Raw genomic sequence first — 17,842 nt, forward strand, 5'->3', positions numbered from 1 at the left:
TATGGAGAAATAGTGAACACGCCTATATTTTTTTGATAAAACTGGGCCTCTGTTATAAGTGAATAAGTGAATTAAAATAGGGGTGACCAACCTGTAGCATGCATGTCATGAGTTGCCCAGGCAGTCTCTGTGTGCAACTTGTGGCAGAGTGGAGAGGGGACAGGTAGCACAGTGGCAGGGCAGGAAGCAGAGCAGCAAATTGGGCAAAGAGCACAGGGCAGGCAAAAGAAAGCAGGGGGCAGAAAACAGCAGCTAGTTGGGCAGGAGGAGGGGATCAGAGTGGCACTCGGAAGATGCAGGGCGAATTTGTGGCCCACCTGCTGAAAATGTTGGCTCCCACTGACCTAAAATACTTCAGTTGTAAATACAAAGTTATGTTTTAGAACAAAGGATCTTTTGTTCTGCTGTTATAAAGGGAAGCTGAATGTTGTATGTCCCAGGAACTCCATTCAGAACTTGTGAAGTGTTTTTAATGAATACAGTTTGGGTTGTTTTTCTGGTTGTTTTGTATTTAGAACCCTTTAGTTAAAAAAACAAACAGTAATTTAAATACAAAGGATAGGGAAGTGGGGAGGAAACGAGAGGGGGTATTTCCAAGAGGGGCTAAGGTGGTAAACAAAGCAGTAAAACCATACTTGCATAGCATCTGATGAAGGGAGTCTCTTGCTTATGAAAACACATGCATTTTTTATTCGGTTAGTCTGTAAGGTTCTTTCTGGCTGACTTCAGACTCACACAGCTAACTACCTTTTCCCTGTAAAAACCATATGGACTTAGGGGTTATAAAATCTGGCCCAGGTAATGGGATAGGAAACCAGAGTGTCTGTTGAGGCCATACTTGGCACAATCCAGTCTGTAGATGGTTTCTTGTTTGGCAGTTTTATGTTCAAATCCGTTTGTGTAGTTCTGTTGTTTAAGAACAGCTACTCTGAGGTCAGCGGTGGACGGTCCAGGGAGGTTCAAGTGATTTGCCACTGGCTTGTATGTCTGTCTGGAACTGATGATGTATCGGTGTTCAGTCATTCTTTCACATAGGGATTGCCTGACCTGTCTAGTGTATCCCCCCCCCCCCCCCCCCCCCCCCAAACTGCCCATACACGTGTCTCCAAGGCTCGGCCCTTCATTTTCTTTTCTGACAAATATTATAACATCAGTATATTTCCTAGAGAAAGACGGGGGTATGCCACAAAGGGGGGGTGAGGGGGGTGCAGTGGAGGGTGTGTTATACGCATGGGTGGCAGGCCATCACAATGTTCCTATCTTCTCCCTTCATTCTCTTGGCTTTTCCTTTCCTTTTGTGCATCTGAAGTTTTCAACTGAAATTTACTTTACTTAAATCATCTATTGGGTAGAAACAAGTGGTCTGGTTTTAATTTGTTTTGAGTGCGAGACCATTGATGCACCACATCTGAGAAATTGGGCTTAAGTGGAAAATTTAGAAATTAAACATAATTACCAGCATCTTTTTTTAAAATAATTTTGGCAAACTTTAAATAAAGGCAACTTCAGTGGGTTCAGAAAGGAAGTTGTAAAACTTACAAACTCTGCTTATATAATGTTGATAAATAAAGGCCTGAAAAGTTTTACTCTTAATACTTCATTCAATCTTAGAAAAACTATATTCATAGTATGGCTAACTTTTTCTGTAGGGTTTCTGGTGGGGGGTGTCAGGTACATATTTGCTTACATAATGACTGGAGAGTAACGGTGTTAAATCTTTAATGTTAATATTGAAATTAGATCTTCAGAGAACCTTTTTAAAGGCTGCCTAAAATCTGCCCCCCCCCCCGTCAACAGATCCAGTAACCAATTGTGTTACCCTGCTTGCAGCTAACAGTCCAGACAGAGCGGTTGTATGTGGGGATATCCAGCTGTAGCATAAAGAGCCTGCCAGTTTTTTGTTCTGACTTCCTGGCTGCAGGAAGATTTACCTGACTTCCGCTGCAGGAGACGGGGCCTCTTACAAAAACAATCTCCAGAGGAGAAATCTACATGTTTATAGTGAGGTTTTTCCCCTGCTTTTACATCAGCTCTGTGGTGACAGAGATCAGTCCTGTCAGGGGAGGTAAGCTGGCAATGACCACATCCCTGAAGACTGTCAGCTAGTTTGAACTGCCTCCAGTAGCTTCAGGAAGGCTTTACTGGACTTCTTGCCCAGATTAATAAGAAACTGGAACCACAGAAAAGATGCTCTTATTCTTATAACTGTGCATAGTTGTGCTGTCATCCACTATTCAAGACTGGAAAATAGTCTGGATTGAGCTGCTTTTTATTATTGTTTTTATTATTATTGAGCAGCCTCTGACTTAGTGAGAGCAAAGAATTTAATTCTGCCCCGGTCCTCGCTCACCCTGCCCCGGTCCCCAGGCAAAGCTGGTACTGGTTTCTGCTAAATATCCCTATAGCAGGCTTTTCCATGACTATAAATGGAGTTACCATGGAAACAGTCTTGTATATTAAAAGAAAGTTTAGGAGGCCTTTTACCTCAAAAGGAAACATAGATGCATCTTGGTGTGTTTTGAATTGGCTAAGATTTACTGGAGGGATCTCTAACTCGCTGATTGACCATAAGTGTGAAGAGGAGATACTGCAGGAAAACCTTTTCATCTGCCAAGGAAGCATGACTACATTCTGATCATGTGTGGTGTGGCTTACCAAATAGGAGAACCACAGGCAGCAAGAAATTTTAAGTCTTGGATCAGTGTTCCATCCAAAATGAATTCTGGGGCAGAGAGATCCATTTTGGCTTTGACTTAATTTTAAATTTGCATTTAAATCTAAAGGTTAATGACACCCTGACCTCTTGAACACTTGAAACACTAGATTACGAAGACAGCAATATTTGCTTCGAAGTGGTAATTTATGAAGGGAGCAAAAAGTAGGGGTACGCCAATAGAGATTTTTGGGGCTGATGCCAATTATCAATTTTTAAGGAGGCATATTGGCTAATACTAATCCAGTTTATGATACGCAGCCCAGCAGCTTGAAGAGCAGTGTCCAGCTGGTAAGTCTGTTGTGGTGGAAGGGAAGGGGATGGGGTGGAGTGTATGTGCAGATTGAGGCCCCTGTGGTGAGGGAGGGAGTGGGGCTGGGGCAGGTGCTGCCAGGATGGGGAATGGGATGGAGCTGCAGATTGTCAGGGTGGCTTGGGGAGGGGGTAGTGGCTCCCACTGCTGCGCACACCCTGGGAGGGCATGGGGGGGAGGGGCGGGGGTGCCCCTTAATCTGCATGAGGGTGGGCTGCTGCTACGGGCTGGGGCTGGGCTGGGCTGCACTCAGGGCACGTGGCAGTGGTGCTGGGAGGGAGCCTATGGAGGGGCTGCAGCCACCCCAAAATTCACCATAGCCCCCTTCCCTGAGCACTGCTGCTGCCCACCCCGGGTGCAGCCCTGGCCCCAGCCTGCAGTGGCAGCAGCAGCAGCACCCCCCCCCCCCCCCCCCCCCCCCCGCCCAGCGCAGATCCAGGGGTAAAAGCCCCTGCCCCAGTGCCCTCCCAGGGTGCATTCAGCAGTGGGAGCTGTCCCTGCCCCTTCCTGTGCCCCCCTGATGAGCTGCAGCTCTGTCCCACCCTACGCCCTGCCCTGCCCCTGGCTGTGCAGCACCTGTCCCAGCTGCACTCCCTCACTGCAGGGGCCTCAATCTGCCTCCTCCATGCCCCTTCCCTCCCCTTCCACCACAACAGACTTACCTGCTGCGCGCAGCTCTCCTCTCCATCAACATGCTGTGCTGCAGCTGCATGCATGCGTGGGTCACTTATCAGGCACAAAAAGCCGATTTTTTTTTTTTTTTTTTCCAATGCAGTCAATTTTCTTTATATTGGTGCCAGTCTGATATCAGACCAATGTTTCATTGCACCTCTAGCAAAAAGGTGTAGGTCTCTACTCCTTTTTTCCATGTGTCCAAACACTCTATAGATAGAGGAATGTTTAGTGACAATGCATAAGGGGTGCACCCCCTGACAGGCCGTGCTTGCCACTTGGAGTGGGAGCGCTGTGGTGTTAGCAGAAGCGGCTGCAGTGCTTGCAGAGGGATGCTGCCGTGCCCCCCCCGCCCCCCCCGGGTCAGCAAGATTGGCCGTGGTGGGGCGTGCACCTTCCCCCCTCGCCTCCCGATTAAAGTGCTAAAGTGGCACCAGTCGCCCATGGGAATGCTCAACCAGAAATTCTTTAACAGATGGTTCTGGGAGCCACAGTTTAGGATAGGAGTGCTATACTTTTATATCAGCCACTTCTAAATTATTTTTATCTACTAATTCATCTGAAGATCCTGTCTACAATAAAAAACCTCCCATGACAGATGTCTTGGTTGCACACACCACGTGTTAGTGCTTTGTTGTTTTTTCATGTTGGTGTACCTGCTTATAACATGTTAATTAATATCCTTTTTTCAGACAGAAGAAAGATTCTCTACTTAAGTTAACATGACCCGTTTCTGGGAAAACACTTCATTGGCTAAGTGCACTAAACAGCAGTTGAACAGTCCATGTCCTGTTCTGCAGTAGTATTAATGTCACTAAGAGCCAAATGTCTTGCAGTTAGTGTCCCTTCTCTGAGACTTCATAAATGCCTACATCTCCAGGAATTTGTTTCTGTTTGAGAACAGGATTTATGCAGTGGTCACAACATAATTCCTGTGTTTCAGTTGCATAATCAGGATTTTCTGGACAAGAGAAGAAATCTGTTGTACTAGCTTCTTGTTTTAAGAGATCCCATGAATTTTCCTAAGCTTTCTAATTTCTTGAGTCATAGGGCCCCTTGTACCTTTTTGGTCCCATTGCTTTAGGATGTTTGGGAAACTGCAGTGTGAGAACTGGAAAGGAGTGTTGGGAAAGGTATCTGTGTGAATGTGTCTGCCTCCAAGTCAGGGAAGCTTTGTTTGGGGAATGGTTTCATTTTGAGGCTAATGGAAAGATGGGTCTTGACACAACATCTGTTGGCTTAAGCTCAGAGCAGTCTGGAAGAACTGTTGCCAGAGTCTTTTTTTTATCCAAGGTGTGATTTCTGAAGTTCAGCAATGACATTTATTACTAAGGATACCAGATCTTCATAGAGTGTCTAATCTTTTATCCCTGGGTCAAGAGGAAAGTTTGGGGTTTTTTTTTTTGTTGTTTTTTTTTCCCCTCTGAATACTCAAGTACAGCACATCCAGAGCAAAGAACTCTGGGAGACTGGAATATGTAGACTACAGTGGTAGAGGAGAGGAAGGCACCAAGTAATCACTTGCTCAGTTGAACTGTTAGCATCCAGAATATGGGTAAAAATGGAAGTCATATTCCATATGAGAGATGAATAGACTTTACTATCACTTGTGCACTCTTTTACCTGGCCAAAAGTGGGACTACCTTGTGTGTCCTAGACAACATTGTGGACAGATGGACGAGTGAGCACATGTGGCTCCATGTTGCCTAAGAAGGTTCTGCTTTTCATCCAAGTCAGGTGGCAGACAGCATTGCTTACGCTTCCTCTTCAAGGATTTTCACTAAAGTGTAGAACAAAGTCACAGAATGTGAAGAAGCACACAACTGAAACAAAATAACATATGAAACAATAATGGCTTGTATATTACTCTGTTTGTAAAGGAAAGTACTCAAGGGGGTGGGGGAGGGCTGTAAAGTAGGAGCGAAGAGACTATTGGGAGTTGCACGCACAGATAGACTTTTTTTGGCCAATGGCCGATGATTATTAAGCATTCATATCCGCTGATACCAATCAGCTTGCCAATATGCAGCCCAGCAACTTGGAGAGCAGCATCTAGATCTAGTAGGTAAGTCTGTTGGGGGGCGGGGAAGGGTGGATCGAGGCCTCCATGAGGGAAGGGAGGGGGATGGGACGGGGGCTGGGACAAGGGCAGGCACTGCCTAGCTGTGGTGGGGTGGGGTGGACAGAGCCACAGGCTTGTCTGGAGGGGTGCACCCCTAGGGGAAGAATGGGGGGCATGTGCTTCTGGATTTGTGTGGGGTGAGGATGGGTTGGCTGCTGTGAGCTTAGGGGCTGCATTTGGGGTAGGCAGCAGCGGCACTGGGAGGGGAGTTATGGGGTGGGCTACAGCCACCCCAAAATTACCTGTAGCCCCCCTCCCAGTGCTACCACTGCCCACCCTGAGCACCGGCCTGGTCCAGCCCCTCTGCCAGGAAGAGGCCAGCTCTGAGCCCCCAGCGGGCAGCCTGCCCTTGCCCCATGTACATATCTGGTGGGCACATGTCCCCATGCCTGCCCTGGGGGTATGCACAGTGGTGGGGCCTGGCCTGGCCTGGCTGTGCAGTGCCTGCCCCTGCCCTAGCCCCACTCTCTCCTTTACCATGGGAGCCTCAATCTGTTCCCCGCACACCCCTTCCCTCCCCCCTCCGACTTACCAGCTGTATGCTGCGCTCCAAGCTAGCAGGCTTCATTCCTAGCTGCATGCATGTTGTCATTTATTGGTGACATCATTGGCCACATTGGCCAAAAAAAGCCAATTGCCATTAATGTCAATTTTCCTTTTATTGGTGCTGATACGATATGGACTGATATATTGGTGCACCTCTATTGGGAGTAGGTTCAAAATGAGAGAAGTGTTGGGGAATGGGTAACTTAATTATCTGGAAGAACAAGACCATTTGAAAAGGAAAGGGGTCATTATTACATGTGGACTGCAGAGAGGTTAGCAGAGATACCAGATAGATTGCAGCGAGGCATAAAATCAGTACGTTTAGTCCATGGCTCTTAGTGTCCAGTAAGGTTATAATTTTTTTGTTCAGGCCCATCTTCTGAAGATGGTGTTACAGATTTACATTAAGCACAAGGATTGAAAGGTCAGAAAAGGAATGATTATTCTGTGAAGTGTTCTGCCAGTGGTGTTTACACATCTCAATTCATTATTGTATCCTGAGAGTTCATTCTGGAGTGTAGTTTTTGTTTAGTTTCACCCACATAGCTTCCAGGAGATTATTTGGCTAATTGGGTGAGATCTACCACATTCTGTGATAGACTTGTAGGATCTTCTTTGCTCTTACTTACTTTTTAGTGAGTTTTCATTTATATATGTAGTTTCACACAAACTATTTTATCAGTTATTTATACCTTAAGATGTCTGCTGCTTTCCCAGACCCCAAGAAGGGTCTTTTGTGCCCAAAAAGTTGTCTAACTTTTGTCCCAACTCTCCAGTTGTTCCACTAAAAGTGATCACAAAACAGTCCTTGCCTCTGCCACAAAAGTGACATTTTCACGGGCCTGGTCTATATGTATGGCACAGGATTAAGTTACTGGTATGGAAGAATCCAGCCAGTTCAAGAGCAAAGAGATTTTTCCAGTTAAAGGTATAAAAATAGCCCTAAATCTTCATACTAAAATCTAAACGATTAGCCTTTTCCAGCATGCTAGAGAAAGCAAGTAGGAATGTTCTGGCATCCAGATCTGAGAAATCCATACCAATGAACACCCCTTCCCTTCCAATATGAAATGCTGTAACTAAACATCTTGATGAAATGCACAGCTAAGCAAAGTTATCTTGATTGCAGTCACCTTGGCATGAAGGTATTAGAAAGGGCACCTTTCTTTGGGTTAAAGCTGTCCTATCTGTTCACACAGCTTTGAGCAGGTTTGGTTATGTGCTTTGATTATATCCTTTTTCTTGCAAGTAAATTGCCTTTGAAAAAAATCACACATGATGTTGGAATACCTCTGATGTGGGGAAAGCTCCAAAAGCGGTGTTGATTACAGTATCAGCAAATCTGTAGTCTCTTATCCCATTATAAAATAAAAAGCCATTGCTAAGGCTTCAGTTATTAGATGGCTAGACTAGTAAATTTCTGTAAATCCCAGCTCCTTTTAACTTGGTGTAATGTGTTTGTACTCTTGTTGTACATTTGGCCCTATGGGTGACCAGGTTCCTCATCCTGACTGTGATAGACAATTATTGCGGTGGCCTACATCCATAAGCACTGGGACAAGGTTAGACCTGCCATTAAAAACACGTCTTCTGATGCCTTGGGTTGAGTATAGAGTAAGCGTGATATGCTGCTATAAGCTACATGTTGCTTACTGTCAGCTACTGCTGACATGCTGCAGATCCCTGACCTCTTACCTTGTAGGTCTTCTGCCCATGCCCTTGCTGAGGAAATTTGGGGTCCTGTTTAGACTTACTCACAGACAAACTACAAGGTTCTTCTCTTTACTGCTCTTGAATCTTCTTTTTCATAAGCATAGTTTCTTTCTCAGGGATGTTCATTAGGTCTCCTGTATACACTCTTTTTCTCTACTATCTGGAGTTATCCAGAAGATCAGGAGGGAGGGACACTGTCAGTTAGTGGCCCTGTATTGGAAAAGGAGACTGTTTCTTCAGTGTCCTGACTTTTTCTAAAATAAAGTTGGAGTGGACACATGATGGACAGCCTTTGCCAGTAAGTCACCGTTTCTAAGTAAAGATAACGCTTGAAGTGATTAGTAACTATATAGGGATGTTAAGTTGTAGCCATGTTGGTCTGAGCTGGTCTAATAAAAGATACCAGATTTACCCAAAGAACCTTGTCTGCCTGCTGGTAAATAGTGGAGAGGTACCTGGGGAGTCAGGTGTCAGGCAGGTTATAATGTGCCATAAATCCAATGTCTATATTTAGTCCATGATTCTTTGTATCCAGGAGGTTGATGAAGTACAGTCCATAGGCTTATCTATGTACTGTGTTTTGTAAATTCCATTTGAGGATTGGAACTGAGAAATTGGAGAGAGTTGTTTTCTTTTGAGAAATGTGTCCCCACAGATAAATGGGTATTCTTGTTTTTGATAGATTTCCAGTGTGCATTCATTCTGGTGCGCGGTTATTGTTTGGTCTCCGATGTATTTTCCATCAGGACATCTGGTGCATTGGATGAGATATTACGTTTCTGGAGGTGCAGCTATAAGATCCAGGAATGCTGATGGTTCTGTTGTGGGATGTAGTATTTGCTGGGGTGGTGGAGATATGTTGACAGGTTTTGCATTCCATGTCATAGTATGATCTGGATCCATTTGGTGTGTTTTGGGCTGTAGGAAGTTTGCTTCTGGTGATGAGGTTAACCAGTGGAGTGGACACAAAGGGTGTACCAGTGTAACTTACTATAATGCAATCAGGACTTGTCATAGGGTAGATTTGTTGTAAGCATTTTGCCAAATGGAAATTGGCTCCCCTGTCACTCATGATCAGGTGCTGTAATAATGCTTACTGTAGGCAGCCAGCTGGTCAGTATCCATCCTGTATTACAGAGTAACATTTGGGTTGAATTAGTGTCTTTGCACCCTCCATCTGACACCCATTGTCCTTTCTTTTTAAGAAGGATCTCTCTCTGTCTTTACCTGCTTCTAATATAGCATTTTCCGTATCTTGTGTCTTCATTTTCCTGAGAATCAAGTATAGCTGTGTCTGGTCCATAAAGGGCTTTGCATCTCTAAGTCCTTAAAGGAAATACCTATGCATTTCCCTCAAGGATGCCTGAGTTTTACAGGCTTTGTCTCTTGAGATACGATACTGCACATTCCACAGTGATGTAATTCCTTATCGGCAGAGCAGTATGTTTTGTTGTTGTTGTTGTTGTTTTTTGGAGTGCAAGAAATATTGTTCCTCTTTGGCCCAAAGATACCATATTCAAGAGAATCTTGGGCATACTTTGGCTGTTCAATAGGTCTTTGTGAGCTACCATCCATTGTTCTTCATAAGTCGGTACTCATGCGACTATCATCGGGCATCTCAAGGTTTAAACTTTAGAGGATCAAATTCCACTATTTCCAGAGGGGTGAGAGGATGCACCTATGAAACTTGCTTGTCAATCTTGTCTCCTGCAAACAGCATCATAGCTCACTTGCTGAGAACAGTAATAGTCTTTGGAGTTGAAAGGTCTTGCGTGTACTGTGTGATCTGCAGGGTGGCTTGTCAGCTTCTCTCTGTACACGTTTAACTCTAGAAGCTGGGCAGTCGGATATTTGTGGGTGATTTCTTGCAGAACGTTCTTTAAAACGTAATCCTAGTAAACTTAAATTCCTCATGTAGTTCTGTTTTGAAGCCTTTCCAAAGGGATGCTGCTAGTAAAATCCCATTAGCTAAGGGAACTGTAGAACTTGCATCTCGGTATAAGGATCATGTTCTTTCATTGACAGAGTCCACAGATAGAAGACTTCTTTCCCTTCCCCTAGAGTGTTTCCTTAACCAGTTGAATGGAAGGTCCTGATTTGGTTCAAATTGGTTTATAAACTTTAATTCGCACTACAGAGCATAACTTCCACCAGTAGCTGCATATATACTACAAAGTTGTTTATATGGATGGAAGCAGTCTCAATTGGCATGCTTAGTGTAGCTGGCCAAGCCCTCCCCTGTAATGACTGACCAGCATGGTTCTGCTTGTATAGCTGTATGCAGGCTGAGCCCATTGGTCTCTGAACCTTGTAACTTAAGAAGTCAACGTAGATTTTCCTGTTCCGTTTTGTGTTACTTTGCTATTATGACCGTATGGATACAGGGCAGTGTTTCTAGTCTTGAAGAGACCAAAGAGGACCTGAAATTTTACATTGTGTAAAGAGGGGGCGGGGGGAGGAACCCCTAGAAAAAACTGAGAGCTTGTACACCAAAACTATTCCTTTTTAGAACAAGTCATAGCCGCAGAATGTCCCAGTTCTATAAATGATTTAGAAGAATCTCTAGTTTTGTTACAAATTCTGAATCTCATCGTTGTTTTCTGTAGTAGTAAGAGTGGTGCTGAAACAAAGATTCCTGAACATGGAACCTGCGTGCCTGAAGATGCTGTATAATTTTATATCTTAATTGAAGGCATGGGAGTGCTGAGTTTTGTAATAGAACCTGTCAAAGAAAGGAGGCCTAAAGTGAAATTCTTTAAAATCTGTTTATACTAATCTAAAATGCCTTTTCAATCACTTGCCTCTGAGTCTTGACTCATCTGACCTCGTTTCACTTGTTTTCTGGTCATCAGTCTTCCAGGACAGGCAGGACTTCAATTTGTCTATTTCTTAAAACTGTCAATGTCTTCAGTCTGTAATGTAGAAGTTTCTCTGCGCTTCTGACTTGTCAGTCTGAGTCCCTTTTTTTTTTCTCTTCTTTTCTGAGTCTTCTATGTGAAGACTTGGGTATTTTAAAGCTAATTATTTGTGTTCTTTTGCCTTTATTCTAATATTTTCTGTTTTTTCAGTGCTGTCTGGTCATAAGGTTATGAGGCACTTTTGTATGTACCAAGTACACCTCTACTCTGCCTTCTGCCTGACTTCAGACTAACATGGCTAAATATCTCTGTTAGGAGGTTACAGTTTACAGCACAGGTTTTTGGGTTGCTTTTTTTTTAATTCAGTAATCACCAAAAATTTGATCAATTAATTTGGTATGAAAGGCTGTTACTTCTATGTGTTCCAGAAAAGTTGAAAACTAATCTCTCTCCAGTCGTCCCCCTACATTCATTTGTCTCCTTGCCTTTTTAATCCCCTTCTCTCTCTTTGCACCCCTGCCTCAAATAGTCCTCTTGGAAATGAGCTTCCTGAAAGTTAGAATCAAGATATTTGTCACTCACATGTGGTTTGTGGCACAGTATTTAGTGAAGCTGAAAGGTGTATTGTCAGAGGAAACTCTTGGCGTGTTAAATTGCTCAAGGTATCTTGCTACTTGTTGTTGTGAAAGCAAACACAAAGTTACTTTTTAAATTAATATTTTGTGATTTGTATTTAACCTTTGTTAATCTTGTTGCTATGTACTAATTTGTTTGCTAATAGAATTTAGTCTGTTAAAGGTGTGTTCATAACCATGTATCTTAATTTTGTTCTCATTGCTCTCTTTACAGGCTGCTGACTTGAGTAAACCAATAGACAAAAGGATATACAAAGGAACACAACCTACATGTCATGACTTCAATCACTTAACAGCCACAGCAGAAAGTGTCTCTCTCCTAGTGGGCTTCTCTGCTGGCCAGGTCCAACTTATAGACCCTATTAAAAAAGAAACTAGCAAATTATTTAATGAGGAAGTAAGTGGGAATCCTAATTTTTTGTGCATGCAAACTTACTTGTCATTTCTAAAAGTTGTATTCTGTTAGACATCTGTTTCTGGAAAAGGTGTGTCTAGTGCTGAGCATCAGAAAGCCACCATCAGTTGTCTTCACTTTATCCACTGTGGAACCAGATTCACCTTGGGGCTCACAAATCAAAATTCTGTAGATTCTTTCTGTAGATGTCTTCAAACATCCCATTGTTCAATCAGCCTGAATGGACCTGTACTAGCTGACTGGTTAAATGACTGTTATAAAGGTAAAACTTGGGTGCCTTTCCACAGAAAGCAAGCAAAAAACACTTGGGGTTTGGTTTCTTCATGTTCTTTCCCCCCCTGCATTTCCCTACTCTTGACTGGGGAAATACTGATGATTCAACTGGAGCTCCTTCCCCCCTTCTCCCTCTCTCCCTCATATGTACTAGCACCAGTAGGATTTGTAATTTGCCGTAGGTACAACTGCATCAGTGGGAGCTGTGGTGATGAGGTTGCAATAGCAGCTGATTATTTTTTTTTTTTCCTGTGACGGCTGTTCATATGACAAAAATGCTGAAAACTGAACTGATAGAACTTTGTTTCAGCCCTTGAGTTCCTATCAGCATAGATGAACTCATGATACTTGTGAAAGTTGCCCACCACTTCTATCAGAAGTGTAGATGCAACTTGTATGACTGAACTGTAAGATAGACAAGACGGTTGCATGCCTGAATTCTGGATACACTAAAGCTTGTACAGGGTAAAGCTACACTGAGAGGTCTATGACAGAGGTTGCTGTTTTAAATAGCATCTTTTTTGTAATGCTGGGAGAAGCTGAGCATCTGGCCAGGTAGAGGAACCCCACCAATCCCACTGTGCTCTGCACCAGAGGTGGGGAGAGCAGCCTGCTCAGAGGCACAGTATCAGGGAGGCTTTCAGGCTTCCCTATCCCCACTGCTTCCTGGTCCCTTTTAATAAGTGTACCTGCAATTCAAAAGTTGGGCATGTTAACCAACGGTGATTTGTAGCTCCCAGGCTGCCTGCATCTCCTTTAAAGTTTCTGGTGCTGGGCAGGGGTTTAGGTTGTAGCCGTGTTGGTCTAAGGACATAGGCAGACAAGGTTCCTTGGGTGAATTTGATATCTTTTATTAGACCAACCCAAATAGTTGGAGAATAGTTATTAAGCAAGCTTTCGGGTTCAAAAACCCTTCGTCAGGCTAAGGAAGTTTCAGCAGTTGGTGTGTGCTCTTCCTGGATGGTGCTGGGCAGAAACCTGGAAGAGACCTGGGCGCAGTGGGATGAGGTACAGCAAGCAGAGCTACCTTCCGGTCCCTGGGAGCCATAGGCACCGAGTAAGTGGGGGCCTGAGGACCCTGGCCTCCCTTCTGCTGGGGAAGAGGGCTGCTGGGGCCCAAACCTGAGGAAAATTGTATCATATTTCTTAGGAATAATGACTGAGGCCAGGGATCTAGGTTTTCCATTCACTGGGAAAATGGATTTTCTCCTTTAACGGAGAAAAATGCAGGAAACCACGGGTTTCCCCTTGCAGGCTGTCAGACTTCCAGCCTGCAAGGGGCTGCTTGGAGCTGGGGGGAGCAGGGAGGCGATCAGAGGTGAGGGGCTCCATGTGTATCTGTGTGCACACGGCAGCCAAGCAGCGGTAGAGAGGAGCTCCTGCAGCTCCCTCCAGGTAAGTCTGTGATAGGGGACAAGTGATTGGGGAGGGGTGGGGGGGGTACTGGCAATGCAGTGCAGGGGTGGGGGGCAAGGTGACGTGGTAGGGGGCATGTGCCCCCTAAGATGTCTGTGCCCATAGGGGTTGCGGTAGGGCCAGACTAGCTCTGGGCAGGAGCTGCCTCTGCAGCCCAGCAGGCAATATCTGATGTGGGTAGGACCGCTGTGCTGCCATGGCTGCCAAGGTGAGGCATAGCAGCAGTGATAGCACCAAGTTGTGCCCCAGTTCCTGCTAGGTGGGCAGGGGGTTTCTCACCTTGACTATGGTGACACATGCTCCCTCCCACAACAGGTCCCCTCCACTGGGCCATAGAGGCAGCTCCTGTCTGGAGCTGGTCCAACCCAGCTGCAACCTGTGACTCACTGGGCACAAACCTTGGCGGGGGGGAGGGCGGGATGTGCTTCCTTACCCCGTCCCTGCTTCATCACCTGTACCCCTTACTGCCCCCCCTCCACGTGTTGCCTGTGCCCACAGCCCACCCTTCCCCACATGCTGGGGGGCACATATCCATCATCTTAGGCTCCCTCCAGCAAAAATAAGCACCTGTGCCAGGAACAATCCCAGTTGGACAGTAATGTGGGGGGAGGGGTTCTCTGCAAGCAGTGGCAGGGGCTGATTGTGAGAGGGGACTGCCCCCTACTGTCACTTGCAGGAAGCCCCCTCACCCATGCCTCTGTTCAAGCATCTGAGGCAGTGCTGATCAGCTCCTGCCCCCATGGGAGGTCTCCTGGGAGCCAGGACAACAAAGATTCTGGGGCTACTTGTTAATCCAGGAACTTTAAAGGGCTCATGATGACTGAACACCAGTAGCTCCTTAAAGCCTAGGGAGTTTAAAGAACTCCCAGGAAGCCAGAAACTAACTTGAACTTTTGGATTTCCCAGAACCTGGGCTCGCAAGCCTGTCCATGGACCTCTCCAGTTCACTGACAAACCACCCAGGAGTTGGGCGGAGGGTGAGCTGTGGAGCAGTATTTTATCACCCTGTGGCTGAAAAGCATGTCTTTGTGCTCCAGCCAGGGGTTTGAAGATGTGGCTGCACTTTTATTTTTTGTAGTGTTATAAATGTTTTGTAGCACTACAAAATGAACATCTGGAGGCAGGCGTTACAGTACCGAAATTAGTAGTAGCAGAGATTGAAACTGAAACAAAGTAATACATTTACTGCCTGTACTAATGTTGGACAGTTAAAATAGAAATGTTTATGTTGATTCATATTTATGTAACTGGAACTTTTTAAAGCCAGTGTAGTGGTCTGCAGGTAAAAATGGCAAACCTGGTAATATGAACTGTAATGGGTTTTGCAGCAAGAAGCCCTTAATAGATACTGTCAGACAGACATTCAAGACTTGGGACTTATTTGTGCATGTAGTTAAAAATGATAGAGGTTGGAGAAGCTATGATGCGACTTGAAAGCAGCAGCTTGATTTGGATGAGTAGTTGGCAGAGATGCAACTGCTGCCTCCTTCACAAGCTGATCTCCTACCCTGAAGCAGTCCAGGCAGTAAAAATGTTCTCTGATGCATGTGACTAGCAAAATACCTTAACTTAGTTACAGTGGAGTCTTTTTACTTACAGTTGCCTAATGAGTAAAATCCAACAAGATTGAATTAAACTTCATTACCATATTTTGAAATGCCACACTAATAAAATATATAAGATGCAAGGACTTGGATTGCTCATTTTGGTGAGATTATGAAACTGCTGTGGCTGTGTAAATTCAGTGCATGTCTACAGTGCTGGAAAACTATCTAGTTCTAGTTGTATGTAAGAAGAATTGGTGATCTTTTTTTCTAGTGGAAAAGCATTTACCCTGACCAACTGCATCTTCAGGCTTAGGTTAAGGCAAATAAACTATTAACTCATCTTGGCTTTCTTTTTAACTCTTTTCCTTAGACCTGTGCATCTATGCAGCATCTAAGTTTTGATTCTTCTTGTCCTACGTTTCCAAGTTCCAACTTTCCTTCTATCTGTGCCACCAAACTTCTTGGCCAGGTCCTGATCATCTTATGCCTCAATTGACTTCAGGTTCTTCCTCTTCCTCCTTTTCTGGCCTCGGGCTGTAGCCTTGCCCCTTCAAGTCTGTTCAAAACTTTGATGGTTAACTGCTAAAGTCCCTCCCTTTGCACTCAGTGCGAACATGAAGTTCTTATCCAGGCTTTCAAAGCTCTTCACAGTTCAGTCTCAGTCTACCTATACTTAGTCTCATCCTGTTACCCTTGGCAAAGACACCAAGATGAGCCTTAGTTGCCTGCTTCTCCAGCAAATGTTTTAGTGCTTTCTCCCCTGCTGTATTTCATGAGTAGAAGAAGCTTACAGTTAAAATAGGTGAACTCACCACATTATTCAGGATCCTCCCCAAAACTTGGCATGTTCTTCATACACTTGTAAAACTGCACCCTTTGTAATGGGTAAGCAGATGATTAATTGTGATCACTTGCTCCTGACTGGCTAAGAATTCTGCCCACCCTAGTTTGTATGTCTGTTGTTTTTTGTTGTTGTTTTTTTTTTGGGGGGGGGGGGGGGGGAGGGTGCAGGTGGGGTTCCTTATCTACTCTTCCCTGTCCTCTGTGCGTGTTTGTATGGGCTTATTAACTTTTTAGATTGTAAGCTCTCTGGGGCAGGGTTTGCCATCTTTTTTACAGTACTTAACATAATGTGGTCTTCAAATACTGCTTCAGTATAAACATTGGAATAATATTTACCCCTCTAGGTAGGAGCTCTTGGTCACAGTAATGGAGCAATGTGGGGAATCTTTCATTGTACCATAGTGGCACATGTTTTAACGGCTAAAAAATTGATGTAGATTCTTACTTGCTGTCTCCCTATCATCATTGTCCTTGTTTGCACAAGGTAGTTTTCTAACTAGTATCATTAGAGGTACAACTGAAAAGGCATAAATGATCAACAACAAAACAGAAGCATCTTAACTCTCTTCAAATGCAGAAAACATGGGACACTTTTTTTTTTTTTTAAACTGTCGCAAACTGAACAAAACTCATTTTGAAGACCCTTCTTGTTTCAGAAGAAATTTGCTAGATGATATTACCATATTTACTGACACTACTTACAGCCTTCCCCCAAAAAATCAGCCCTCTAAAACTGGAGTGTCCATCTGAAGTGGGAAAGCTGATTTTCCTTTGCTGGAATAAAGATGGGGATGAATAGAAACCAGGTAGATGCAGTGCTCTAATGGGTCCCAAGATGGCTGCTGCTGATCTCTGGCCCTAGCAAGCAGAAGGGACAGACTCCTGTGTTAATGCTGTCCCAGTGATAGCTACTGGTTGAGCACAGTTGATTGTGCCTGAAGGAGCAGTTGAGCTGGTTCAGGGCCAGTGAGCTGCTGTGTGTAGGCTGTAGTATTTTGATGAAGCTTGTGGTATGGGAACAGCCCTTTATTTACCGGAACTTTGCAAAGAACTATTTACAGTAAAGAAGAACCGTCTTGTTACTGTCATTGCAAGGATCTGGGGCCTAGCCTTGCTGCTGTCATTCTACCCTAGGAAGTTTCTGCTGTTTCACCCATACTGTCGTGATGCTATGCTTCCTGGACACTCTGTTTCTAGGAGGACTTATTCTGTCACAGTTGGCCATGACTGGAAAAGGCACTTGTCTTATTTGGAGGTATGTGGTATGTGAGACGAAGTAGTTTTCAGAACCTTCAAATACAGTGACTACTCCTGCAAGGCGATAGTGGAGGAGATAGTGTCAAGTCCTTGGCGGAGCTTATCTACTGGGACTAACGGCAGCAAGTGCTCCAGATAGCTTAAAATGATCGCTTAACTTCTGCTTGCCGAAGTGGCAGACATGGTTCTAGAATGAGTAGTGTTACCTCATCTGTCAGTTTTACTTTTTCTCTGACATACCCAAGTACATTTCACAGCTAGTCAGTTCCCAGTGTTTTCCTGGGAGTTCCTCTTTATTTGTTTGTTACAATCTTAATTGAGAGGGCATTTGAATTACACAACCTACAACCTATGGCCCATTATCTTTCCCCTTATATATTGTTATCACTTGTTTCTAGATCAAGTTGTAGGTGTCAAGTGATCAGATGGGTGTGGCATGGCTGATCAGCTGGGTTTACAAATCTACTAGGTAATCAGGCTCAAGCAACCAGGTAATACTTTGGTGTTTTTTCAGCACTG

General features: G+C 44.5%; 1 protein-coding gene across 11 annotated transcripts in view; it reads left to right on the forward strand.

Annotated features, from left to right (window-relative positions):
* The window catches only part of WDR20 (WD repeat domain 20), a 73,910-nt gene that overhangs the window by 40,768 nt on the left and 15,300 nt on the right, over positions 1–17,842 (forward strand). For 10 of the 11 annotated variants that reach the window (XR_009460295.1, XR_363349.4, XR_009460297.1 and 7 more), the window contains exon 2: positions 11,787–11,969. The exons of the other annotated variant lie outside the window; for it this stretch is intronic. Coding sequence is in view for 6 of the 10 variants with exons in the window: in XM_006270403.4 (XP_006270465.2) it covers positions 11,787–11,969 (183 nt within the window). In the remaining 4 variants the exon portion in view is untranslated. The remainder of the gene's footprint in view (positions 1–11,786; positions 11,970–17,842) is intronic. 11 annotated transcript variants of the gene reach the window in all.

This window comes from Alligator mississippiensis, chromosome 2 (assembly GCF_030867095.1).
Source record: "Alligator mississippiensis isolate rAllMis1 chromosome 2, rAllMis1, whole genome shotgun sequence".
In the NCBI taxonomy this organism is placed as follows: domain Eukaryota; kingdom Metazoa; phylum Chordata; order Crocodylia; family Alligatoridae; genus Alligator; species Alligator mississippiensis.